General features: G+C 37.0%; 4 protein-coding genes across 4 annotated transcripts; 1 reads left to right on the top strand and 3 right to left on the bottom strand.

Annotated features, from left to right (window-relative positions):
• Positions 1 to 1,240: 1,240 nt before the first annotated feature.
• LOC141898735 (uncharacterized) lies at positions 1,241 to 9,249 on the bottom strand. The gene is made up of 17 exons (XM_074784804.1): positions 8,839 to 9,249; positions 8,396 to 8,585; positions 8,068 to 8,168; positions 7,849 to 7,982; positions 7,467 to 7,766; positions 7,149 to 7,359; positions 6,939 to 7,063; positions 6,703 to 6,850; positions 6,509 to 6,627; positions 6,324 to 6,419; positions 5,964 to 6,200; positions 5,725 to 5,872; positions 4,436 to 5,647; positions 4,282 to 4,356; positions 2,557 to 4,192; positions 2,392 to 2,470; positions 1,241 to 2,308 (listed from the first exon to the last, which is right to left on the bottom strand). The coding sequence occupies exons 1-17, from the start codon at positions 9,142 to 9,144 to the stop codon at positions 2,203 to 2,205; spliced, it is 5,223 nt and encodes a 1,740-aa protein (XP_074640905.1). The 5' UTR covers positions 9,145 to 9,249; the 3' UTR covers positions 1,241 to 2,202.
• A 462-nt stretch (positions 9,250 to 9,711) lies between these two features.
• LOC141899573 (protein strawberry notch homolog 1-like) lies at positions 9,712 to 22,526 on the top strand. Its single transcript, XM_074785950.1, has 30 exons — positions 9,712 to 9,796; positions 10,926 to 11,028; positions 11,107 to 11,835; positions 11,918 to 11,999; positions 12,091 to 12,300; positions 12,388 to 12,472; positions 12,570 to 12,660; positions 12,741 to 12,902; positions 13,006 to 13,141; positions 13,224 to 13,329; positions 13,416 to 13,569; positions 13,646 to 13,828; positions 13,924 to 14,021; positions 14,104 to 14,246; positions 14,351 to 14,365; positions 14,466 to 14,603; positions 14,692 to 14,907; positions 14,993 to 15,153; positions 15,239 to 15,370; positions 15,473 to 15,608; positions 15,694 to 15,806; positions 15,897 to 15,968; positions 16,050 to 16,149; positions 16,235 to 16,456; positions 16,984 to 17,078; positions 17,174 to 17,266; positions 17,353 to 17,499; positions 17,612 to 17,688; positions 17,770 to 17,966; positions 21,249 to 22,526. Exons 2-30 carry the CDS (start codon positions 10,933 to 10,935, stop codon positions 21,467 to 21,469), a joined length of 4,410 nt encoding a protein of 1,469 aa, XP_074642051.1. The 5' UTR covers positions 9,712 to 9,796; positions 10,926 to 10,932; the 3' UTR covers positions 21,470 to 22,526.
• LOC141899574 (UPF0764 protein C16orf89 homolog) lies at positions 17,770 to 19,204 on the bottom strand. Its single transcript, XM_074785951.1, has 5 exons — positions 18,808 to 19,204; positions 18,551 to 18,731; positions 18,336 to 18,444; positions 18,204 to 18,262; positions 17,770 to 18,089 (listed from the first exon to the last, which is right to left on the bottom strand). The coding sequence occupies exons 1-5, from the start codon at positions 18,889 to 18,891 to the stop codon at positions 18,010 to 18,012; spliced, it is 513 nt and encodes a 170-aa protein (XP_074642052.1). The 5' UTR covers positions 18,892 to 19,204; the 3' UTR covers positions 17,770 to 18,009.
• Positions 22,527 to 22,936: 410 nt separating the features above from the next.
• LOC141899708 (UPF0764 protein C16orf89 homolog) lies at positions 22,937 to 26,581 on the bottom strand. The gene is made up of 7 exons (XM_074786150.1): positions 26,124 to 26,581; positions 24,397 to 24,718; positions 24,090 to 24,216; positions 23,787 to 23,970; positions 23,409 to 23,535; positions 23,287 to 23,330; positions 22,937 to 23,116 (listed from the first exon to the last, which is right to left on the bottom strand). Exons 1-7 carry the CDS (start codon positions 26,341 to 26,343, stop codon positions 23,007 to 23,009), a joined length of 1,134 nt encoding a protein of 377 aa, XP_074642251.1. The 5' UTR covers positions 26,344 to 26,581; the 3' UTR covers positions 22,937 to 23,006.
• Positions 26,582 to 26,841: the final 260 nt, after the last annotated feature.

Raw genomic sequence — 26,841 nt, forward strand, 5'->3', positions numbered from 1 at the left:
GAAAGTAAGAAGTACAAAAATAAAACTTGCATCTACGCAGTAATTCGTTTTCTTGATCTGAAACATATGTATATACATTATTTAAGTTGGAAACGATTCTTATTCGGAATAGTACATCTAAGTGGCAAATTTGAAACAAAGGTGCGCTTTAACGACAAATATGAACTGAGTAATAACACTTGATAATTCCTACCTATTTGAGTCACTGCATTGATTGTGATGAATGCGACGAAAGCCAGTGCGTACGAAATATATATCAGTTTAAGAAGTGACATTTTCGGAACATACTGGATAATGAGAATAAAAAATGAAGAAACAATCATTGGCGATGAAGCGATGTCTAAATAACGAAAGCTTTAACAAGATGAACTTCCGTCCATGAGTTGATCATCCCCGGTGACAGCGTACATACGTTATTGAACAACACGACTGGTTGCACAGAACATCTGAAAATAAATTTCTATTCTTTTCTATTCTATAAGTATATATATATATATATTCAGTGACTTACCATTATTGTAACTACAAAATTCTTAATTGTATTAGTTCCAATTTACGTTACGTGCATCTAAGCTACGATGTGTAAATGTTTTGCCCTATGCTGCAGTATTTTACGGCAACGACATCACCAATTATCGTCGTCTAGATGACACATTTGGGTCGTCATCGTGTTGTTAATGTACTTACAGCCTGTTTGACTACTATTGTTTTTCAGTTATACAAGCATAAACTATTATGAAATAGATTTGACTAATGGAGAGTCTCAAATTAAGTGTATTGTGTCTGATGGGACATAGTTTTGAATGAAGGAAGGACATATTGTCGAAGTTTATGGGCAAGCACATTTCGCGATATCACATCAATTTAATGGGATAGAACGTGTTGAAATTAAGGTGTTCTGGTACCAAGATGCTTCATGTACACCATTCATTTTCCAGTCCAAGGCGTTATAAAATTCTATTTGGTAATAACAGTTGTTTGAATGGAATGACCTATTCTGCCTTTTGCCAAATATCTTCCGAAACCGGAGGTACCCGATCCTAGAGTGCATAGACTCGCATTGGTGAAACCGAAGTTCGAGGCCGTCCTTAATGAAATATGTCCTCCGTATGTTTAAAACTGTTTCCCTCTGTCGATCTGACAAACATCCAGAATGTGCTAGCACCTGAACAGGAATTCCAATCAAGCCAATAAAAAAATCCAGAAACACTTTAAAAGACGTAATCTAAATAAAAGGCAACATTATTTTAATAGTAATGGTGTTTACATGAAAAAATCACTTCTCACTATAACAGCAAACTCAATATTACACTAGCAACTAACAACTGAAACCAAGCCATGCCTGACACTATATCGCATCTTACACACTGTTTGCATAGAATGGTAGAATGATCAATTCACAGTTCCATCCTTTATGTAGTCATTTCAGCTTCTTTTGAGTCCATCATAAAAAAGCGAGCAAGACATCAAAAGAAAGTTAAGTTAAAACATTCATCGCATACTACAGATTAGATATGGCCACATAGTGGAAAACGTCGACTCATCGTTTTAAAACACAACTCTGACAAATAGATATAACAAGTTGCAATTTAAATTTGATTATGTTTTCAGTAAAAACTTCATATACCGGTACTTCAATGAAAGCCACTGCATTTCATCTTCCATACTGGACAAAATATTTTCATACATTGAGAATGCATATCATCATCACCTGGGACAAGTATCATTATAATATTCATAATCATATATTTCCATTTCATAGTTTTAAAAGGTAATCACAACTGTATCCATAGAATTTACCATTCAAAAAGTGAAATATTATCAATATATTAAATCTCACGAATGAAGTATGGTATGGAGGATATGCCACTCCAGGAGACAAATTCTTTCAATAAATTACGAGTAAAATCAATATTGAATTGAACATCCAGAATATCTCTTGTAGCTTGGAAGCTCCAAATAAAATGATCATAAGCACACATTCTCCCATATATACATTGTATCGAGTCAATTCTACAGTCTCTACATTAATTCATTAATTAATCATTGTTTCATTAAATTCAATTCATCATTCATATCATTTCGCAATATCATTCAAGAGAGCAATATCGAGGCTTATTAATGTTCGGAAACATGCTGGTTATTTTCAGTCTATGAGCTGTTCATTGTGTTGTAGCACAGATATTTCAGTTCCCACCGTTTTTAAGCGCATCCGAGTCCCGATTTCTTTTTCGAAAAGATATCTTTCAAGTTCACATTTACTTGTATCTTCTCCCGCTCCTGAGATGGAGTACAGTCCAAACAAAATCTGAAAAGAAGAAGTCATGAACTTCAATCGCGTGTTGTTTCACATTTGATAATCAATAAGGCGATATGGATAACTTAAACTACCTTTTGAATTCCTCCAGTTCTCTTTCAAATTCATCGAGATCTCCATTTTCAGCATTAGTTCTTGGTAGGAAGACATCATCTGCAAAGATAATCACCGAAACTGCAAGTAGAACAGATAAGAACACCAACTGGAAATCATATCAAGGTGTATAAATATATACAAACCGATGAAAGAATTATCATCCATCTTTGATTTTTTTTTGCGATGTTTTGACCGCTTTTCATTGGAATCCTTTGACGGCGATTGTGGACTAGCCCTTTGGTTGATCGCAGGTGAAGACTTTTCTTGCTGTTCAATTTTCACTTTTTTAGGAGGAGTTATTTCATCTGGTGGAGGACTTTGCTTCTTTGGTGTTGTCATTTGTTCAACTTTCTGCAAAACTTTTGGTTTATCATTCGTTTTATCAGACTTTGAGGTGACAACCGAGGCTTTCTGTGTAGATGTTGAAAGCAGAGCTGCTGGTACTTGTGGTTGTTTCTTAGACTGTTTCGTAACATTATTCAATGTTTTATTATTCAAACTATGATTCTCAACCAGTGTTTTCACATTGTTGTTTTGAGAAAGCTTGCTATTATTTGCAGATGATACTACTACAGGAGGCTGCTGTGATTTACGTGCTTCTTCATTTTTTGCATTTTTAACTTTTTCCACAGAAGTTGATGGTATATCAATTGACTTGTTACCAGTACTACTTTTGCTTTGGGCAATTGGTCTCGGTGTTTTTGGTGAACTGGTTTTAGCAGATGTTGATCTAGATGCAGCAGTCACCTCCACATTCTTCAGTTGTTGTAAATCAGTAGACTCTGGCGAATTTTTAGATGATTTGGTACTATTTTTATCTGTACTAGCTGCCAACACAGGTTTATTATTACTAGATTTCACAGGTAACTCAGTCGTTTTGGTAATAGCTAAAGATCTAGCATTTGAATTTGTTTTCACTAATGTAGAAGAAGAGCTTTTGACAGCCTCAACATTTTCCAATGGAGGTTTCTTCGCTTTCTTTCGTTTTAATGAGGAATTGTTGTCAGATTGTTCACCGTTTGAAGTATGATTATTCAGATCCCTTCCAGGCTTAGGAACCACTAGTACAGGTATAGATACAGGTACCAGATTGGCTGATCTAAGCTGAGATTTATTTGTTTGAACTGCCCCTGCATTTGTAGCACTTGCTGGACCCCTCACTTTATCGAATTGTAACCGACTTGGTGGATCTGAATGATGCTTTTCATTGCTAGATTTACATACAGGATTTGTTTGTTTGTGCGTTTGATGCTGAGCTTTTAATATCTCCTTTTCATGCTTGTTATTATTTGAGCTCATCGTAACAAGTTTGCTTTGCGTGGATGAAGTAGCCGTACTTGTTCTACTGGAAACTGATGCAGTGCTTGCATGAGTTTGTTGTGCTACAGGAGAGGGGGTTTTAACGGGTTCACTTGTAGTTGGTTTATTCTCCTGTTCTTTCTTAGCCTTTTCTTCAGCTTTTCGTTGTTTTTGCCTTGCTCGTTTCGCTGCTTTGGAACTAACTTTTTTCTGCTCCTCATTACCGCCATTGATGAACTTAATCAATTCGTCCAGCTCGTCCAAACCACGTTTATCCTCTGATGAACTGACAGGTGATTGTGTTTGTGATACAGATAATTGATGCGTCTGTAGTGATGTTGCTGTCGTTGGAGTTGCCGCAGCAGTTTTCAAACATTGATTCGGTATAACTGTGGTTGCACTAGAACATGCATAAGACATAGGTGGTAGAGATGATATTTTTGTGGGAGTCCGATCTGGTGATGGTTTGCATTCACCATTCTGAAAAATTAAGATAGATGATGTGAACAAACATATCGAAATACTATTATGAATGACAGTCACGGATTTTGCCAAAACTCCTTCAATACCTTTTTCTTTTTGAGACGCAATCTTAATCGATCTCTCATCTCGGTATAGTTGCGACTTGTAGGAGCTACTGGTGGCTGGAAAACAAAATTGAACAAATCAGATAGAACTTATGAAACTCAACGCAATATTCATATCTAAATTGTGCTGCCTTACATTTCCATGACCAAAGAATTCACAGTAACAACAGTCACAGTATTTACTATCCTTCTGATTTGACGTTGATGTAGACGAACTCTTTTCTGAACAGCTATCATCAATACTTTCATCGTCGCAATGCGCATCACATTCCGGATCCGTACATAAACTCGGGGGGTTTAACCCTGTATTTAACGTTGTTTCCGGTATCTCTGCGGATGTGTAACCGTGATGATGATGAGATGACAGTTGATTAAGATCGTTGTGATTGATAGTTAACGTACCACCCTGCGGCAGTTTAACGTGTGTTCCGTGAGATGAATTTGTCGCAGCTGATTTCACGCAGTCTTGTTTCGCTACGTTTAAAGCCGCGTTACGAATCATCTCCGGTGTTAGTTTCAACGACACAGTGTGGTTCTGCGCATTTGAGGTAGATGTCGCCACTGTAGTGGTGGTTTGCGTGTGCCCAGTTGTGCTCGAGTGAGAATTGATAACTATCTGCGCTGGTATGTGTTTATTACACAAATCCGTCGGTTGGTTTTCAGCAGATGCGCCAGCAGCTGCGCACTGGGACCTTGTAATCTGTATCTGAACCTGTTGTTGAGTAAGCAGTGTACGGTTGATCGGCTGTAAATTCTTAAAACAATCCGGGACATGCTGCTCACCCGAGGTTGTCGTTAATTTAGCATTGATACATGACGTGTTCAATGGAAAAGAAACTTTTTGTGACTGCGGTTGCAATGTTTCTGCCGTACCAATTGTAACCTCGCTCATGAATGTGTTACCATTTAACAGTGGAGGAACCGGATTATTAAACAATTCACTGGATAAGCCACCACCACCTCCATAAGACGCGCCCAGCAATATTTTTGAATCATACATCGCATCCCAGTCGCTGTACGAGTGTAATAAATGTTCCTTTAACAAAGACTCCGGAGAATGATCAAGGTTATCCGACGACGTTTTATGGTGTTGTAACACAGAACGCGGTTGCTGATGCATTGGCATGTGTAGATCATATAGATGAGGATGTAACAATGGTCGAACATGACCAACTTGACCAGCTAGCGTATGTAGTGTATTAGCTCCATGTATATGTGGGTAAAGATGAAATGCAGCAGGATGTGGTGCTGGAGGCATGTGTTGAGGTAATGAAGTAGGTACATTTTTTCCAGTTTGCTGTAAACAGGCATGACACTGACACGGACCACTGGCACCTTCCCCAGACATCTAGGGTAGAAAAAGTTTATTGAATTATAACTGCTGTGTAAGTTAAGGTAATAACCGCAACTATTTCTAGTCCTAACCTTAGTTTTCTCTTGTGCAGCACAATGACTGCAATCACAGTTATTAGTATAATCGGCTTTAACTGTATCGACTGATTCTGATGCAGCACCTGCCGCATCGTCTTCTAAATCATCTGAATCTTTATCTTCTTTCAGACCATCCACATCACTATAAATATAAGGTAATCATATACATGATATATAAGATTCAATCAATTGACCTACGTTGTGGATTTGCATTAAAAGATTAGTCCACTTACTCAAATCCTTCTAAGCAGTCATTGCCAAAAGGTAAGGTAATTCGTTCCGGATCAATCGGTATCGGACTCGATGATCCACTGGAGTTTGTACTAGACATCGATGGAGGATTTACATCGAGCATATACGCTGAACTGTTACCAACTGGCTGGTGCGGAAGTGGAAGGCTGTCTGTGACTTCAGGTGCAAGAATACCGCACGTTATCATATGAGATATTGTACATTCATCACAAGGACACCTAGAAACAAATGAAATACAAAAATCACCTGGTATTTATCATGATTGATTTCATCCAGTTGAAAAATACAAAGTGTACTATCTAAATCGTTCTAAGAGAGAAAATTCATGTAGCATTAAATACCTTTTACGATTACAGTTAGGACATCGACATTCATCTGGACCTGGTTTATTTCCACTCAAGAGATTTCTCATCGTTTCCGTAAACTTTGCCTCCAAACTAGAACATAAAGGGAGAAATTAATCAATAACAATTTATGTTTAAAAATCGAGTCTGATACGTTTACTGAAGCAGCACACCACACTTACCTATCATGATCAGCAGTACTGACTTTATTTTTCAAAACTTGCTCCTCAAGTATCTTGCGTTGAGCTTTGAAAAACTCCCAGTCTTCCTTCAGCATTTTCTGCTTGGCTTTCATTGCAGTCTGCAGAATACAAAGTTTTTTATGAGTACATGTATCAATTAGAAGTTAATTAGGATAATTATCATAAAGAATTACCTGCTCTTCGCTGTAATCTTCAATCAATTTTTGACAATCACGCCAAACGACAGATATCACAGACATTTCATCATCAAATTTCAGATAACGATGCAATATGTTTGGATAAGTATCTTCATGATATGCCTCTTTGGAAGCAGCACCGAGTCTGAAATCAGACAACATATCAAAATTCATCATTACAATTGTAACATGCAGTTAATTTTTGTTGTTTTCTACAAGGGTTCTTTAGATACCTTAGTTGTGTTATGAGAACTGGTAGACTGTTTTGGACTAGGGGATCAGAATATATAATATTCTGAAAAAGGTGTTTATTGTGCAATTCCCAAGTGAGATTGAATTTTTTCAGATGTTCATTTTCCTGAAAATGAAAATACAAATTACTTGATTACGAATTAAATGAAATAATATCATGTATTTGAGGTTTTGTATGATTGAGTACTTACGAGTTCAATAAGGAAGGGTGCTAACGTTTTCGCAGCAGCACACAAACTTGCATATTCTTCGAGCATCATAGCGACGAACTTACGGGCCAGCACGGGAGTTTTATGTCCCGATGTCAACTGTTTGAACAATCGGACTTTAGTTTCTATCACATATTCACGTCCTTGCGATTCTAGACGCGTGAACAACTGATGAGGATCTCTCATACACAATCTACATATTAAAAACAGATAACAATGAAACATTTATCGCAATGATGACAAAGGATGGGTTCCTGCTATTCTTATCATCTATATCGTGAATTTACAGGTAAGACTTACATGTGTACAAGCTCATCAATGCGATCTTTGGATATTTCGGGTGATAGTGGAATGGGCTCGATCTGACTGCCTTTGTGTTTCCAACGATGAACCATCTCATTCAATATAGCATCTTCTGAACGTACCTCATTACTATCAGTGTTATTATCATCAATTGAATCTGATGATTTATCGTGTTTGTCCTTCCTGCCGCAGTAAGCTTGACAAGCACAACGGTAGATGGTACGAACGCTTTGTCGTAGTTCAAACCAATACTGCTGTAGCTCTTGCACTTCAGTTTCATGTTCAGCCTCTATTTTTCTGAATAAAAAAGACACGTCATTTTGAGTAATACAGGACACACGAACGTTTGAAGTCTGTAAATAAAGATTCAATACCCTACCTCCTTTCAATACAAGCCTCGCAAGTACATAGAGTTCCATTGGCAGTCATCGGTTCAGAGTTGGATAATGTACTATAATCACCCGGGATGTCGCCAAATGGGTAGTTTCCAGCATCTAGCTTTATCTCTTCATCCTTTAAATGAAAGAGAAGAAACTTTGCTAATATCAAGTTTTACATGGATAAAATAAGTGACTTGGATAAGAATAATAATTTTTACCAATAAACTCGGATGCGAAGTGCTGACAGCTGCTTCCTCTTCCACTGACTTGCGACAATCTGGACAAACCCACTGAGGCAAATGGGCGAAGTAATTCATTTCTGAAAACGTTAACAGAAGCAGAGGTTATCACGAGTAAAACTGATACAAACCTGTACCAGCACCAGATGTAACAGACTGATTACCCATAGTAACTTGCTGAAAATTTCTAAGTTCTTTTTTATTGAAGGGAGGATATCTCCTTGTTCAAGATTATAACTAAGGTTTACTTGCAAAATCACCTCTGAAAAACATGTCACTAAAATCATTCAGTGCATTTATCACTAACCTGCTGAATTTCCATCTGCATCTGAAGAATCCGATGATGATGAGCGTTTTGGACGTTCACATCGACACAAAAAACATCGGTCATCCAAAAATGGTGTTGGTAATGGGGAAGCTGAAGATGACGGAGTTGTAGACCTCTGCTGGACGAAGTCAAAATCGCCATCCATGAGCTGTTCGATTTTATCCAAATCCTGCAATAATAACTAGAATTAGTTAAAGATTGGTATAAAATCAAGATGATTATCCAACAATTTGATTTTCGAAAAAATCCTAATGACAGTCCGGAAACCTGACTATAGCTAGATCCACACCAGATTAAAACGTGATTTTATCTATTCTAATAACCAACAAGCTAATGACTTGAATCAATCATTCCGCGAAGATATTCTCATTAAGTTTATTCTAAAAACCTCAGTTGTTAAGTTGACACGATGGAATAAGTACCTCTTGAGTTGGCATTTGAATACTGGAAAGGAGTGGTAAACGGTGTTTTTTACGCCGCTCATCAGCACTTTTTCCGACTTGCTCCGTTGCACCAGGGTTTGATAAATTCCTGTCTAGATCTGCAGGTAAAGGCACAGCAGTGTCGACCACAGATTTCTCGACATCACGTTGTTGTTGGATTTCAATTTCGACAGTTTTTTCATCATTCGATGTGGTGGGAACTTTGTCCTTCGAGCCTTTTTTAGACTTTTTGCGACGGCTTCGTTTGCTTTCAACCTGGCTCATCGTGTTATCAGATGAAACCATAAATTATCAAGGACAATATATGCTTTCCCGAAGGCTAACTTGCTTAAATATCGATGATTTCGCAGCGAGTGAAATATATTCTTCTATAACTACATTACGAGCCAATATGGCGTAGCCTACATTCACAGAATTCCGTATACATAAACACGAGACGGCGCTAGTGAGGGAAGGACAACAAACACTCGATAAAGTCTTCTACATTTTGCATAACACTTGAACACTTTTGAAATCTAAAATATTACATTTTTAGTCACATGTAAAAGGATCACAAAGGATAAAGTGATTAGAAAGCTTTTGCTGAAACTCGATCATCTATTTAGTCCTTATCCGTGTTGTAGTTCATTAATTTAGTGTATTTTCGCCCTCGGGCTCAGGTTAATGCCCTTTCGCTATTTTTTCTTGAAAATTTATCTTGAGAAATTCCACTATATATCAGAAGTTTCAACCGCCCAATTTTTGAGTGGTTCTCTTCGATTCTCAAATATCATCTCAATAAAATTAAATTGTATTTACATTGAGTATGTTTTACTACGCGCAACATAGTACATTTTCAGTCAAAGAGGATCACAAGTTGCATATAGTAAATAGACCCTTTTTTAGTGTGAATATATCCTAAGATTAATCACATTTGGCAAGGAATACGAGTTTGTTAGTAAGTACAGTTGGTGAGCTTTATTCAGTATTGAGCTGATGAAACAACAGTATCAGACAATTTGAAGGAGGTTGGATTATACTGAATTAAGACCAAGTTCAATTCAAATCTTTTATTCATTTTAGAAAAAAAAAAATTAGCACTATACCTAGGACGCCACTAGGCTACCATTCCGATCAATCCAATTCGACATAGTTCTTATTGTGCTTGAATCACAGGGGTTTGGCGATGGGCTTGGATTTTATTTCCGGGTTGTTGATAATCTCGCGAGAATGGCGCTAAATATGAACTGCGAATAAATTCAAAATATCACGGAAATACCTTGTGTTTATATTGTTTATTTATCCGCTATAAAGTTTCAATAAACAATTGGTTGTTAAGAATCATTATCAGACGGTCGTCACGCTTTACTATATAAAACCACAAGGGATGAAACGCCTTCAGAGTTGTGCCAGCCAGAAAGTTGGGACAGTCACGTGACTTAACGCTTCTTATTTGACTGAACGCGAACCTGAAGCATATAAGATGGAAACTATGATACGAAAAATATTTGAGAATAACTTACATTCAAATGCATTTTTTGACTATGAATTATATATTTCATCATAATTGATTCTTTATAAGTTATTTATTTCATATGAATCATAATCTGACAATTGATATCGGTCTGTGAATATGTTAACTTTTCGTGTTGAAGTTTTAAATGCGATGACGTCATCAGAATGTCACGTGACTGTCCCAACTTTCTGGCTGAAAATTTAAGTACAGCAGAGGCCTGGCGTTTCATCCCTTGTGATTTTATATAGTAAAGCGTGACGACCGTCTGATAATGATCCTTAACGACCAATTGTTTATCAGAACTTTATAGCGGATAAATAAACAATATAAACACAAGGTATTTCCGTGATATTTTGAATTTATTCGCAGTTCATATTTAGCACCATTCTCGCGAGATTATCAACAACCCGGAAATAAAATCCAAGCCCATCGCCAAACCCCTGTGGCTTGAATAAGAAGTTGTAGGCCTATATGACTTGTGCAATTGATTGGTATAACCTTGCACATGAGCTCAAATGGCATTGGCATGGTGATAAGACATTTTAAACTTAAAAAGAAATTTTCCTTGTAGTTGCGACATGATGATGATGAACAGCGATGAACCAAGTCAAGCTGACTTGTTTTTTAGCAGCATGATGGAGCTACAAGCAACTGCTACCCCTTTATCTGCTCCGGTAAGTTCAAATTCATCATTCTTAACAAGACAATGCATTTTACCTAAATCAGCTCATTATTGATGTATTTCATTTCAGAAAACAGAAGCTAAAGTCAACAATGATGGAAAGGAAAATATGGAATCGGATTCCAAAATCATTCCGACAGAGAACAATACAAATTTGAAACCTACAGTTATTGAGTCTAAATCTAATGATGAGATTCAAATAAAACCAGTGACAACTAATGTACAGACTGTAACTGTGAACAATCAAACCACTATTTCTCAAATACCAGTGACTTCTGTTCTACCAATTCGGACTACAATGACTTCAATACTACCCGGAACTAATGTGCGTAAGATCAGCTCCACTCCTATACGCGCTACGGGCCAATCAATTATTCGCATCACCAAACCTGGCGGTGGGATATCTTCACCAATTACCATTCCTAGTCATTTAATTCAACGTGCTGGTCTCGTTAAAAGTGCGAGTACAGGAAATGTTGGTCAGCTTATTCGAACTGCGAGTGGACAAACTTTACGTGTTATCAGCGTTCCACGTCCAATGACGCCATCGAGCAACAGGCCACCGATTCCTGGACAAACTTTCTATCGGCCGCCTACTACTACTCAAGCAGTTATTAAACAAAGTCTACCCGGGCGTTCCAGTTCGCCGGTAACTGTCATACGTAATGGACTGCCATCGCAACCAAGGTTACCAACATCTAATCTGATTCCTGTCACTCAAGCTACACAGAAGGACGTCTCCAGGCTCTGGTCAAATGAAGATCTTAAGCTAAAACAATTTAAACAAATTGGATCATCGGTATGGCTAAAGTTTCTTTTCTCATTTGTCAAAATTTGGAATGATCACAATTTTAGAAATCTTTTTTCCATTGTTTCCCTAGCAAATTGATGAAGAGGTTATTATTGAAGAAGAAGATGAATTAGGCCGAGCAGAAACGTATGCTGAATACATGCCTGAAAAAGGTGCAATTTATTAGCTCCGTCTGTACAAGTTGGAAATTCTAATGTCATTTGGTATCTCAATTAAAACAAATAATTTGTTGTCTCCTTCTAGTAAAAATTGGTTTGAAGCATCCGGATCCAGTTGTAGAAACAAGTTCATTATCGAGTGTAGAGCCACCAAATGTTAACTATAAGCTTTCAATTCCTGAGTCAGTGATGGACCATGGATATTTGTCGGCTCTTCAGTTAGAATCAATAATCTATGCATCTCAGAGACACGAAACAATCCTTCCTAGTGGAGAACGCGCTGGATTTCTCATAGGTGAGACTAAAAATCCAGTTTTATTGTTGTTTTCTATAATCTGCCTGTCTCTAAATGGATAAACTGAGAGTTCTGTCATTTGTTTAGGTGATGGTGCTGGTGTAGGAAAAGGTCGAACTATTGCCGGTATCATCTACGAAAATTACATCTTAGGTAGAAAAAGAGCTATTTGGTATGTTTATTCTGAAGACCCATTTGTTCAGATATATTAAGACGACTAATAAAACAGATTGTGGAGTTGAGATATATTGATTTTTCTAAAATCACAGGTTGAGTGTATCAAATGATCTCAGGGTCGATGCTGAGAGAGATCTAAGAGATATAGGTGCCGGAAAAATAGATGTACATGCTTTAAATAAGGTAGGTTGTTTATCGGTAAGAAATCGTTGGGACTGGGGAAAATGTGATGAATTGACAAAGCTAAATTTTTGTTGTTTCAGTTCAAATATGCAAAAATCTCATCAAAAATAAACAACAGCGTGAAGAAAGGTGTGATATTTGCAACATATTCATCATTGATAGGAGAAAGTCAGTCGGATAAGAAATATAAAACACGATTGAAACAGTTACTGCACTGGTGTGGTGAAGACTATGATGGATGTGTATCTTTTTCATGATTTTGAATCGAAATCTGTACGAAAGTTATCTTATATGCTCTTGATTTGATATAGATCTTATGATATTGCCTTAATGTACATGAATTAGATAATTTTTGATGAGTGTCATAGAGCTAAGAATTTGTGTCCTGCTGGCTCGTCGAAACCAACCAAGACTGGTTTGACTGTTCTCGAGTTACAGAACCAACTGCCAAAAGCAAGAGTGGTGTATGCTAGTGCTACTGGTAAAGTGTTATTGAATCTTTCACTTCGTATCCCTATGTATTTTAATGTTAATAAGGTTTCTCTTGGTAATCATTCTTATAGGTGCTTCTGAACCGAGGAATATGGCCTACATGACTCGACTTGGTCTTTGGGGTAAAGGTACTCCATTTATAGAATTCAACGAATTTATTCAAGCAGTTGAGCGTAGGTATGTGATACGTGATTTATAAATGTGCTCTATGTTTCTTTTGGTTCTGTATGGAGATTCACTCTATTCTCTGTTGTAATTTACAGGGGTGTTGGTGCTATGGAGCTTGTAGCGATGGATATGAAGTTGCGAGGAATGTATATCGCGCGACAGCTCAGCTTCCGTGGAGTTTCGTTCAAAATTGAAGAAGTCCCCATCCGCTCGGATTTTGTGCATATTTATAACGAATCCGTGAAACTGGTAAAATTGATCGAAATAATCGCAATGAACACAAAGTGAGTCGATAGAGTTTGTACAAAAAAATTCTTTATTACAGTGGGTAGATGCTCGTGCAAAGTTCCAGGAAGCTGCTGACCTGATTGATGCTGAACATCGTATGAGAAAGAATATGTGGGGACAGTTCTGGTCGGCTCATCAACGATTCTTCAAATACCTGTGTATATCTGCTAAAGTACGTCACTGCGTGAATTTAGCTCGTGAGGCAGTGAAATTTGGCAAGGTATTATCTTTTACACTACATTCACTCATGTAAAACATTGTTTGCATGAAACAGACATTCTTGTTATGTCAATTTCTGTGCATTTTTTCCCCTAGTGCGTTGTCATTGGTCTACAGTCAACTGGAGAGGCGCGAACATTGGAACAGCTGGAAGAAGCTGGTGGTGAACTGACTGATTTTGTATCAACTGCCAAGTAAGTAAAGTTCTTATTCGAATATGCTATTATAATTTTGAGTGGTGAGTTTAGGTTTAATGATGATATATTGTCGTTTCAGGGGTGTTTTTCAAACTTTGGTTGAAAAACATTTTCCAGCTCCTGATAGACGGAAATTCCGGAGTTTAATGGGGCTAGGTTCTGGTATATTTGATGATGATAGTCCATCTCAATCCCCCAAACCTGGCTTTAAGAGGAAGCCTGGTAAGTCAAAATATGGCAGATGACTACCAGTTACTGGTTTTTCCTGACAAAAATGAACTGTACTGTACACAATTTATTCATTTAACTCATTGTTTTATTTTCAGAGAGATTTGAAGAAGGTATGTACATGTGCATGCATTATGTGATAGGGCAATACAGTAAAGTAACTGATTAATGAAAATTCAGTGATTAAAAACCATCTATGATTATATTATACAGACAACTATCCACCAGAGAAAAAGATGAAAGAAAGCAGTTCATCATCATCTTCAGATGAATCAAGTTCTGAAGATGAAGAGGATTCAGAACCGGATAGTGATTTCAATCCATTTGGTGGCTCGGATAGTGATGAAGATGGTAATTATTTATTTGATTATCAAGTGACAAGTATCAAACAGATCACCGGTATGACATGTGTAGTAAGTCGAAATGTGACTGATTTTAGATCCATGGTTGAAGAAGAAAGCAAAGAAACAAAAGCTCAAAGCAAAAAGTAAAAAACCCAAAAAAGAGAAGAAAGTTAAGAAGGAGAAAAGAAAACACGATGATGAAGATGCTAAATTTGATAATGCCTTGAGAGCTGCAGGCCTCATGTCGAAAGGTCACCAATCAGAAAATGATTACAGTTTATCAATTCCTAAAAAACCATTAGTTGATATAGGTAAATACATACGCAAGCTATAGTTGAGCAAAGTTATGCTGACTTCGTTTAATTTTTGTTCGTATGGCTGTAATTTGTATTTAAGGGCAAAGCACATCAGAACCAGTTAGTGTAGATGCTAGGGACCGTGCGATGACTCTGAAAAACCAACTATTAAGACAAGTCGAGCAAATTGGTAAACATTTACCATCTAACACTCTAGATGAACTAATTGATCTTCTTGGTGGTCCAGATAATGTTGCAGAGGTATGAATATTTTCTGTCCTCTCTAAATATTTTATCAAGCCACTGGTCCGGTACTTTAATATTATTATATGAAACATTGATTTAGATGACCGGTAGAAAGGGCCGTGTTGTATGTAATGATGATGGTGAGATACAGTATGAATCTCGTAGTGAATTAGATGTTCCACTCGAAATTCTAAATCTTACTGAAAAACAAAGGTTTATGGATGGAGAAAAGGTTAGTCTCACTTGGATCCTGGATACACAGCTTATTCTGATCTTTGAAATATTGCTTCCATATTTCAGAACAAACTACGTATGCTTTTGTCTTATTTTGTAGCATATTGCTATCATTTCCGAGGCTGCCAGTTCAGGTATTTCTTTACAAGCTGACAGACGGGCTTACAATCAAAGACGACGTGTTCATATTACATTAGAATTACCATGGAGTGCTGATAGGGCTATACAGCAATTTGGTGAGTATTCATGCAAACGTCATTCATGTTCTACAATATCTTTGAAAAAATCAATCGAAAAATGCTGTTTTATTTTCATGTTAAGGACGTACACATCGATCAAATCAAGTGAGTGCACCAGAATATATATTCATGATCTCAGAATTAGCAGGAGAAAGGAGATTTGCTTCAACTGTCTCTAAGCGTTTAGAAAGTTTAGTAAGTGCCCTAATCATTGCATTTATGGTGATATTGCCTTAAAGAAATTTTTTTGACCATTTAGAGCATATTTTTTGACTATGTTTTCAGGGTGCTTTAACTCATGGTGACAGGCGAGCCACTGAATCAAGAGATCTAAGCCAATTCAACATAGATAATAAGGTATTTTGATAAATCAACCTCATCTTCGATGTTTGTAATTGAATGAATGCTATTTCTATTGCTTAAAATGCTCATTTGTAGTTTGGTCGTACGGCTCTTGAAAATGTGATGAAATCTGTGATAGAAATTGAAAACCCATTGGTTTCACTGCCTACTGATTATGAAGGTGATTTTATAAAAGGTATGTAATGAACCGTAAGAGGAAGTGAAACGCAAGTTATTTAGTGGTTTTGTATATTGTAATACTGGTAATCTTTCTATCTTAGAGTTACGTGAAGCATTAATCGGTGTCGGAATGCTTGCGTCGGATGCTAATTTCATTGTGCCAACTTTGGAGAAAGATTACAACAATATCAGCAAATTCCTTAATCGAATTTTGGGAATTAAAGTGTACTTGCAAAATCAACTGTTTAAGTTTTTCTCGGATACGCTGGCAGCAGTCATTCTTCAAGCGAAACGTGATGGAAAATGGGATCTCGGTATTTTAGGTAAGCAAACACTGTATAGATGGCGACATTGATCTTAAACTCTTCACACTGCTGTTTACCATTTGCCGAGTAGGAGTGCAAATATAAAAGTTTAAATAAGGCAAAATGTTTCCTGGATGGAGTGAATAGCTCATTAACCGATATTTATAGCATCAATCCAAGATTTGATAGCAACTTTAGTTGACATCTAACCGAGGTCAAGGTCATAAATGAGATGGTGTATGATAAGCACGTTTACATCACACTTCATCCTGCAATTATAAACGTCATTAATGTAGTATAACGAAGTGTTTTCTAGCGTGATTGATGAGATCAACTAGAGATCAGTCAGTGTGTAGCACCACTTGACCATAGTTTTCAAAAACAATGTCCTTTCCTTCGTGTATATGCAGATTGGTTTTATCCAGTTGTAATTCTTAAATCTTCAATAGCTCCATTTGGATAGATAGTTTTGCGTTGATATGATGCTTCGAAGATCGTAACCCTTTTCACTTATAGAGTAGACAATAAAAAATATATTTCTTCAGATCTTGGTGCTGGTAGTGAAAATGTAAAGGTGCTAAAACGTCAAGTATTTATCGGCCACAAGTCCGCAAATGGTGCAAAGACAGAACTTATAACTGTGAGTTGTTTGAAATCTGACCACTCGTCGATAGACGAATGATGATATCAGTGTAAATAAGCCCTTTATAAATATGTATTTGTATAATCATCCAGGTGAGTGTTGAAAGAGGTCTATCCTGGGAGGATGTGTTAGACATTTGGAGGGACCATACTGGCAAGGAGGATGGGTTCTATGTATCAACTCAGGTAGTTTATTTTGCATATCCGCTAATTTTGGAGAAAGGTAGTTAATTTGTCGTTTTTATATCAATGTCGATATTTTCTGCTTAAAGATGAGGGCTAGGAACACAACTTGTATTCTGGCAGTGGCTCAGTCAAGTAGCCGGAAAAGAGAAAAACTGTACAATGTTTACAGACCAAACACAGGTTTACAACCTCGACCAGAATCATTAGAATCGATAAAAAAGAAATACAAAAAGGTATTAAATGCACACTTCCTTATTATCGAAGTATAACAGGTTGCTTTATGCGAAAATGATTTGAGGTTTTTCCAATGAAATTAAGAAGCTGAAATATGACCGTGTATTGCAGGTTGTAGCGGATGAAGCCCAATATTCCTGGGAACAACAATTTGATTCCTCCGCTAAACACTGCAGTCATATGTTTTTGTAAGTTGACCATTTCTGAACTCCTGTTTAAGACACCACATAGCGATCAAATGTTCACAATTCAAGCGATTGTTATTTCAGGCACGGAGTATGCAAAAGACAAACTGTCGGATTATCATGTGAAATTGGTTTGCGAATTCGTACCTATCACATACTGGCGGGATCTGTATTGAGCGTTTGGGGTAAAGTTGAGAATGTTTTGACATCGGTTCCTGGTGCGAGTGCCTCGCGTATGCAGATTGTACGACTACGCACGGATGATGGAAAACGTATTGTTGGTAAGTACACACGTTTATTTACTACAACAAAATCATCGATGAACTATTGTTTAATGTGAACATGGTAGAGGTATTTCGTTACTGCTGCCCCGATTAAACTACTCGCATGGCTCACACAGTTCCCTTGGTAAAAAGAAAAAAACAGAATGTATCAATTTTACATATGCTCATCCTGGTAGAAAATATTATGCTATTTTAGTGCCTGCAAATAGCATAGGTATAACTAAATTATGTTACCTGTCATGGTCTGACTGCTGAGTAAGTGTCTGCTTTCTCCTGATAGGCTTTCATTTTCACTGAAAAAGAGATTAATTGATAAAAGCCTCGACTTCTTTAGCATTTTGAATCAATTGCAATATTCAGTTGCACCTTTGTGTGTCGATTAAACACCCATATTCGTTGTCAGTCCACTGAAGTAATTTTTCTATCCAGTCAGTTCGAAGAAATTCCTCAAAGTTGACCAGTGAACACACAACAACTGAAAGTATATCAACTTATATACCTGGAACTCGTTCTAGCTGATCTATTTATTTCATGGTATCTCGTACTCTGCATAAGTATTTTACTTAGTATTCAAAGCTTACTTGATTCAGCAAAAAGGTCTTTCATTGTTCCGATTCTTTCTCCATCTAGCCTATCGAAGATTCCCGATTGGAAATTCATCTGAGCCTCGCTATATATACGTGTACAGAGATGAACCACGCGTTCTTCTATATTTGTGTTTTCTTGCTCGAGATGTTTGTTCAGTTTGTGGCTGCAGGCAATCTGTTTAAAGAGAGTCACCCTCGCGTTTCTGTTACCGGCTATTCATAACTTTCATGCGTACCGAATTGACACTAACCTGTTTAAAGTCACTGATGAAAAGATACAGAAGTTGATGTGTGGCTTTGTACCCATTGTCTTCTGGTGGACTACGTGGCCGCATGAATTCCAGACATTTCGGAGAAATATCACACTTTTCCGATGACGCTCTAGGATTGAATCATTAAACAAATGTTATAAGTATCATGATTTGAAAATACAGTTTAGGAAAGAAGTTTTCATACTCGTGCGTTCCGATTAATCTAGAGAAGCATTCATCCCCTACTCCTGTATCATATTTGTATAGTTCGGCGTGTACTCTATCTGAATCTAACCCGTTCAGTTCATAATAATGCGTGCTGATTTTATGCGGACGATTCAATGTCAAAAAATTCATCGGTCCTTCGCTGAGCGGCGAGAATTTCTCATTGTACGAATCTAACTCGTTAGATTTAGTGAGATCGATGATGTTAGTCACATGGTTGTATAGTTCATTGATCTTCTTGCTTTCATCAGTTGGAAGTCTGTCTGATTGACTTAACTTTCCAAGTGTATCTGTACAGAAAGAAGAATTAGAAATTCTGAATTATGACAGCTTGATACGTCGGTGTCGTGAAAATTTACTTTTGATAATGAACGAGGCCTACCTTTGATTACCTGTATAGCAGTGAGAGCATCCGCATCAACATTGTCAATATCTGATTCAAACAGGTTAAACAATTTCGTTAAGTGTTCGCAAATCTTATCAGATAACTCCGCTTTGTGATAGGAGGATGAAAAAAAGTTTTGCTGCAACGCTAGAACACAGAGAAAACATAGCAGTGCTATTCCGATATTCCTGATACTCCTTTTCATTTCCTATCAGTAAGTTGAATTCGTATAGCTTAGGCTAACTGTACTGGTATGTGTTTACTTTGTGCAACACTTTCAGTACTACCAGTTGTATTGGGGCAAGACTTTTCTTGTGATCCTTGGACCGATAAATAACAAAGTCATTCTTTTGAACTTATTTTCGGTTCAGCGCATGACAACGTGTACGCTTTTATTCATGTAGTTTAATTGTTTTTATACATGAATGCATGCCTCGGAGCCTCTTTTAGATATTAGACAATAATCCTTGCAAATAAAATGGTTTCTATATCTGAGAGGTATCCAGTCATATGATGATTTTCAGTGTGAAGAATACTTGCTCCATCCGCCTCCACTGTTAGTTTTACATTTCACCGATCAAATTATCATTTTCTTCTTGAACTACAGTTTGTGGTGACATAATAAGGTTTACGAACCAGTGATCCAGAATTTGAGGACTGGTCGTCATAGAAATTCTGGAACCTTGAATTCCACTGTGGTTTATAATTACAAATTATATCCCACTCATAATTTCGAGTTCATGATTTTTTCGGGGGAATCAAATCGTTTTGAGATCGCAGTTTTTATTTCTTGGTCAATTTCTTGCTGAATGAGGATTTGTACTTTATGTTTAATCAGGGAGGTGCGAGGAAATGTCCCTGGTCTAATATTCACATGACACAATATCCTTCAGTTTACAAAATAACTCCCCAACAGTCGCTTCTAATCTTATTCGAAACAATGATTGCTTCTTGAAAGTGCCAAGTGATACCCATGGGTAAGCCACATTACCATTCACTCTGATCTTCCACGACGTAGCCATAAATGGATAAATCAATGAACTAACTTTTAGATATTTCCGTTTCTTCAATCACCCAGCGGTTTCTCCCAGACAGCAATGATTCTGTTGTTTAATCGACAATAAACACTTAAGATGTCATCTACTCGAGTTTACTCGACTTATCACAATCTGCAGATATTGATTTCATCATATCATTCTCCATCATACAATTCTAATGTCGTTTTTGCATGTGTAAATGTTGTTTCCAGATTCTCTGAAAAACATGTTCTCTGACAGTGAAGTCAAAACATGATGAGTCTTTAGCAAAATATGATTCTAATGATTTATACAAACTAGCAGTCAGAATATTGATTTTCATGGTTTCTCAAGCGTCATCTGTTTATGAATTCATGTGGCGTAAGGATTGTCATTTTTCACAACTTTCTTTTCATTGAACTGTGGATACCGGTACACTCCCTCCACCCTTCCCTCTCTCTATTTAATGTCATTGTTAATTCAGATTCTGTCGAGTCTACCGTTACCACGTCTTCATGAATAATTGAAAAGCATTCATTATTTTTGAGAACTTAATTCTGGTTGTAATAGAAAACCTGCAGCAGTCTACGCGAAATATTTTACTAGTTGGTCTTCTCTGTCAACAATGTTTGTACAAAACAAACTGGCTTTTCTTTACTTTACGAAGATGGAGTTTCAGGTGTCTACTGTAATTCTGCCTCAGTAATGAGAGAGATATGAATGATATGTAGTCGGAGATGGATATTGATGGAACTTGACTCGTTTTTGTCTAGTTTATCTGAATGATGATGAGGTTTTATGTTTTTATTTTACAGGGAGTATCATTCCGGGAAATTGTTACGACGCGATGTGTAATGTTCTAAAAGATTGGGCGAATAATGGGACTCCGACGCAGGTACGCAGCAATAGTCCATTCCTGAAACAGCATGTCGTTGCTAGTCGCAGTGACAGTCCTCTTCTGATGACCGGCGGGCACTCATCGACTTCTTCTAAATATGCATCATTCAAGAGTTTAGATATGCCCAGTTTTTTCTAATGCATGATAACTGAAAAATTTCATCGACATATTTGTTATTCATAAAGGTTTCGATGCTGATGCTGAAGATGAGCGCATGCCTCTCTATGGCAATGCCCTACTAGCATACTTGAATTTCAATTCAATCAACTCCTGATTTTCTTCTAATAGCCTAAGTGCGGAGAGATTGTGTAAAGAAATCTAGCTGACACTCAGATAGTTGTGTGTCATTCTATATGCCACGCCCTGGGTTTGGGTTTTGTACTACGGTGTACTTTGGTGTTCAGAGAAACCGAATAGAATTGTATATTGCCTAAATACACGACTGGTTGCATTTTTGGTTCTTTCTGTAGAGCTTGTATGTGGTTAATAGAGCTGTTTAGCAGACATTAGTTGCTGTTTTCTTAGGAAAGTTAAAGCAGGAAGAGTTGTTCGCCTGTTTATGTGACTGGGAGGAAAATGATGTAAGCATGATTTGCAATGATGATAGCCCAGCAATGAATTTGAATGTATATAGATTTATGAAATAGATTCACCAAATATGGATTGAATAAATCATCAGAATCATCCATGCCTTCACTATCAGTGTATTAGATTTTACAAATATTGAATCCTTCTGATGAATTATTACTAGAATAAGGTCGTAATAATCATGAATTGTTTGAATACATCATTACGTATCAAAGCAATGATAATTTTAATGATGAATTAGTACTTGATTTTCTTCATAATTTCAATGATTTCCAGTGCAGTAATTTACATATTTGTTCACGTGAATGTGATTCAACATTTAACCCTATTGGGGCTGTATGATAATTGAATTCTAGTAGATGAAATATTCCGAGAATGATGAGTGATTGATATTCAGAAGAGAAAAAATCAATGGTGATAAGATTTGAGTGTGAAGAGGTTTGCTGGATGTTGGGATTAATCATTAAAAACTGAAACTGCGTTGATTTTAACTGATTAATGTTTGTACATGTATATTGTTGGTTAGCGTGTATGATTCTGTTAAATGTGTAAATAGATATATGAAGAGTTGTCAGTTTGAGGTCTATTGCATTTTTATTACGCTAAAAGAGCTTTCTTTATATATATATATATATATATATAATATATATATATATATGTATATATATATATATATATATATATATATAAGAAATGTATAATTTTTGTACTTGTTGATATTGAAAATAAAGAAAAGATTTGGAATATTCCTTTAATTCTAGCGTTTTTTGTCGACTTCTTTTTTGTTTTTTGGTGTGAAAATCTCCCGAGTTATTGGCACTCCTAAGAGCGTGCCTAGCATCTGAATGGGGGGAGGCCAGAGAAACCCGAATTCTATAGGATACTATAGTAAAAGGGCAATTCTCCAAAGTTCCTGCTGGCAACTGTCCCCTGCACCCCCTCCGCACGGTCCTCACTAATACCAGTACATCATTCACAGTTACTACCAGAATGAATGGATGAATCATCTAATTGGTTGAATGTGTATTTTATTATGCCCACAGTATAAGAAGCGTTTATGGAATGAAAGCTATATACCATTACTTATTCACCACGAATAGCAGTTCAAAATAGCCGGCTTAAATTTCGTTAGAAAGGTCTGAAAGAATCTTGCAAACACGCCAAAGCCTAGACCTGACGTGTGACACGAACAATCTCCTGCAACGAGATAAAGTTTTGAGATTTTATCTCCGAACAAGAAATACTGCAATCCAATACACGTGTCAACTATTGTGAAAATCTAAGAAGTTAAAACGGGCCTCGCGGTTATTGGTTGGGTGGGTCAATTGAAGCAAGGACAAAAATTCGACCAACCAATAAAAACTTACCAATCATTTGAAGATCATTTAATAATTTTCTCCGAGATCTGAATCTGAAATACGAAGAATTGGTGACGACGATTTATGATTTCTCATGATATACATCTCTGGTTGGACCGGGCATTGCTTACCTTTGAAACTGTCCAAATTCGGGGTGAGCGCCGAAGCACCCATATTCGTTATTGGACCATTCCAAGAGTTTATTTAACCATGCGATTTGGAAAAACTCGTCAAAATTCAGTGATATGCATAGCAGGACTGTGATAGAAAATATATAAAATATTCATCGTAATTTCAGAGCACGCCATAATGTCACGTGCTGATATATATACATCACACATTTTCCAAATTCCCAAGTTACAACACTCCGTAGCTGAGACGCTTAATGCATTATTTTCCTGCAACATTTCATTAAAACAGATCCCTGACGTTCAGAACAGAATGAAACAATTTCTGCAGGTTTTCCCTTGGTACTTCATATATATTTTCCAGTTATATCAAACACTTACTGGATTCGATAAAAACATCTCGCAAAGGGGCGGATAGATAGTTTAATTCTGTGTCTTCCAGCCTTCCCGATTTGAAAATCATTTTCGCTTCCGCGAACAGGCGGGAACATAGGTGTTGACTCATGTTAAGTGTGTTAGTCTGCATCGGATGTAGAGCTGCGTTCATTTGGGTGGAACAAGATACCTACGGAAAAAGTACACCATCGTGGCACGGTTTTTAATATCAAATTTAAGATATATGCTTCGTTGGTCAACTTACACATATCAAATATATACATTACATGCTTCTGCGCTGCAACTTACGGATTCTAAATCGCTTATGACATAATACAACAATTGGTGCGTCGCGTTGTATCCACTATCCCGAGGTGGATGATGTGGGTACATCATTTGAAGACACTCTAAGGGAATACTGCATTTTTCCGAACCACTGAAATTCGAATATCTAGATATCAATATGAGAATGTCTTTTTAAAAATACATGAATTAAATATTTTATAAAATAAAGATCTATATGAATTACTTTAGCTTGAATATGAAACACCGAACTCTACATCGAATTTCTTCGGCAAGATCTCGCCATTTTTACTGAATTTATATTTCCACTTACGGATAAGTTCCCAATAATCTAGTTATGCAGTCATCACCAGCTTTTTCGTTGTAGGTATCTAAGTCGTTCATGTAGGTGTGAACGTTTACGCCCAATAGCAGATAGCTGGAATCTACGTGCCGCGGTGTCCGATCCAGGGTCAGAAATTTCAATTTGTCTTCCGTCAATATTTTAAATCGTTTGGCGTACGTGTTTTCTATGAGTTTTTCTCTTTCTTTTGCACTATTTATCACATTCTGCGTCCGTCTGTTCAAGTTTTCGACAATTCTCCAACATGATGTAGGTTCTTCGGATAGCGCATTAAGTGTCTTCATAAATGCAGCTATATGGATTAAGAAATATGCATATGTTATCGAAATTTAGTTTATGGCTTGGTTAAATAAAGTGAAAGGTGGATTGCAAAATATGACAGATTTCGACTGCCCAATATTCGTTCTCAGATTTTTATTGCAAGCAGGTATTATTCCCCGCTGCAAATGTCCTTGTTTTCTCTTGGTGACAACTTATTTATTTACCATCGTCCTGAGCTTTGGGAAGGAAAATACGTGCCATGAGCGCATAATGCTCATCGTGCGCTCGTTAACGTTGGCTGAGTATCAGTGGTATCTAAAATACATAGAGTTCCTCTTAATGTATTTTTGGTAGTGTCCAAATTTTATCAAAATTGAACAAAAATCGGTTTGATTATAAGTAAATTCTTGGCTTAAATCCGTATTAACTGGACCATATTTTTCATTAAGAATAGGTACCTACAAAACCAGCGATATGTTACTACGAAGCCTCCATACGTATGTTCCTCCTCCGTACACAGAAAGTTTATTTTGACGTTTATGCATGGGCTTTTTTTAATCATTGGACCGGTTGCAGTTGTCGCACCAGTGACCAACTACGCCTCTGTGATTGAAAATCATTCATATTTACCACATTTTCACACGAACGTTTTCCACGCGTAGTTCATACGTTAGAAAATGTTGTCTACTTATGGACCGAGCATGGATTTTGGAATTATAGAAGATAGTATCCAAAGTCTAATACCGTCATAAAAACTCATTGACCACAACCCTTTACGTTCATACAACCTTTCACGAAGGTAAAAACTGTAGGATTCGTCCTTGAATAGGAAGTCTCCCTAAATGAGTTGCTGGTCAGGGGTAAATCAATGGAGGTGGGGGTGACAATTTCCATGTTGGGCTTATCATTCTAAGGAAAATTTGGAAGGGGAGGGGTTGTCGTCTGAGAGGTACTTGGCAAAGGGTAATTTTAATAGCGGTTAATGTCTAGAGTGTTGTCGGGGGCAAAAATGGGTTTGTTGTAGAACCCACAGTGAAATAAAGTGAAATGACGGCCGCCTAATATAAATTTGGTATTTATTCCCGAGAAAAAAACTATTTCGACGTCCACGAGATTTTGAGAGATTTTCTGATTTTTTTTTTATGTATGCGTTCATCCATGGTCATTCCCTTACAAGACTTTGAAAATCGTAACCTGCTCGTTTTTATGCATTCATATTTACATCAAAACGTGTATTAGAGTACATGTTCAGACTTAGAATGATTTAGCAAAAGGAGATTTCGTAATATTACAACACAATCTTATCTTGCATAGTCGAGATAATAGTTTCGGAAGTTTACACAATATTGAACGTCATACAAAGGATCGGAACCACAACATGTAAAGTAAAAACACTGTAGGAAAACAGGGAAACGAAAAACATTTCTTGGGCTTACCTTGACCGTGTAGAATTCCAAAAATCCCGTCAGGATTCAAATGTTCCACATCTGCCTCAAATGTCGACAGAAGTCGATCCAGACGACGGTAAACAGCCCGCGCCAATTTTTCTCCGCCATTTGATTGATGATTTTGCTGGACAGCATTTGCAAAAACATAGAAACTCGCCAACAGAGCCAGGAATACCGCTCTAATGAAGAAAGCAGCCCCGAGTTCCATTAAGAATCAGACTGCAATAAACCTATCGATGAGAGTGTTCGACAAACAGAAAATGACGGTCGCTTTGATACGCAAATCGCACAGCTGTTTAGAAGCCACCGAATCGTGTTATAATAATTGAGCTTAGGTGTTTTTGGTTGATGAAATGAAAATTGATAGGTTCTAACACCACTCAGCAACTTCTTCAAGCAAAATGACTCCAGTGCAAGTGAGTGTATTTTCTATGAGGGTTTTCAGAGTACCAGGTAAAGAAACACCGGTGCGAAAAAACCCGCTATCGAAACGCAATTTAAGATAATATACTGGTATTTTGTACTTTTTATGCATCGAGATTAGATTCTACCCACACAGCACGACGAACGTGCCCATGATATCGATACGCAATATCAAAGGTCTCGTCGATGGTTTACTGTGTTTCTATTATCTCACAAGGAATCAAAATTTAAATTTAGGTGTAATCCGTGTAGAGAAATAAAACGTTAACAAAAAATTTATCGA

This window comes from Tubulanus polymorphus, chromosome 2 (genome assembly GCF_964204645.1).
Source record: "Tubulanus polymorphus chromosome 2, tnTubPoly1.2, whole genome shotgun sequence".
Taxonomy (NCBI): Eukaryota; Metazoa; Nemertea; class Palaeonemertea; order Tubulaniformes; family Tubulanidae; genus Tubulanus; species Tubulanus polymorphus.

Excerpts from the sequence above, each read along its gene's own strand:
- LOC141898735 (XM_074784804.1), bottom strand. The coding sequence starts at position 9,144 with ATGGTTTCATCTGATAACACGATGAGCCAGGTTGAAAGCAAACGAAGC. Across the intron at positions 6,851-6,938 it reads GTTCTCATAACACAACTAAG|ACTCGGTGCTGCTTCCAAAG; the intron begins GTATCTAAAGAA and ends GTCTGATTTCAG. Across the intron at positions 6,201-6,323 it reads CCTAACTGTAATCGTAAAAG|GTGTCCTTGTGATGAATGTA; the intron begins GTATTTAATGCT and ends ATTTGTTTCTAG.
- LOC141899573 (XM_074785950.1), top strand. The coding sequence starts at position 10,933 with ATGATGATGATGAACAGCGATGAACCAAGTCAAGCTGACTTGTTTTTT. Across the intron at positions 11,029-11,106 it reads CTACCCCTTTATCTGCTCCG|AAAACAGAAGCTAAAGTCAA; the intron begins GTAAGTTCAAAT and ends ATTTCATTTCAG. Across the intron at positions 17,267-17,352 it reads GGTTCTATGTATCAACTCAG|ATGAGGGCTAGGAACACAAC; the intron begins GTAGTTTATTTT and ends TTCTGCTTAAAG.
- LOC141899574 (XM_074785951.1), bottom strand. The coding sequence starts at position 18,891 with ATGCGGCCACGTAGTCCACCAGAAGACAATGGGTACAAAGCCACACAT. Across the intron at positions 18,263-18,335 it reads TGTTTAATCGACACACAAAG|TGAAAATGAAAGCCTATCAG; the intron begins GTGCAACTGAAT and ends TCTCTTTTTCAG. Across the intron at positions 18,090-18,203 it reads CAGCAGTCAGACCATGACAG|GGAACTGTGTGAGCCATGCG; the intron begins GTAACATAATTT and ends CTTTTTACCAAG.
- LOC141899708 (XM_074786150.1), bottom strand. The coding sequence starts at position 26,343 with ATGGAACTCGGGGCTGCTTTCTTCATTAGAGCGGTATTCCTGGCTCTG. Across the intron at positions 24,217-24,396 it reads AGATTATTGGGAACTTATCC|TGGTTCGGAAAAATGCAGTA; the intron begins GTAAGTGGAAAT and ends TTCGAATTTCAG. Across the intron at positions 23,117-23,286 it reads AAATGATCTTCAAATGATTG|GAGATTGTTCGTGTCACACG; the intron begins GTAAGTTTTTAT and ends ATCTCGTTGCAG.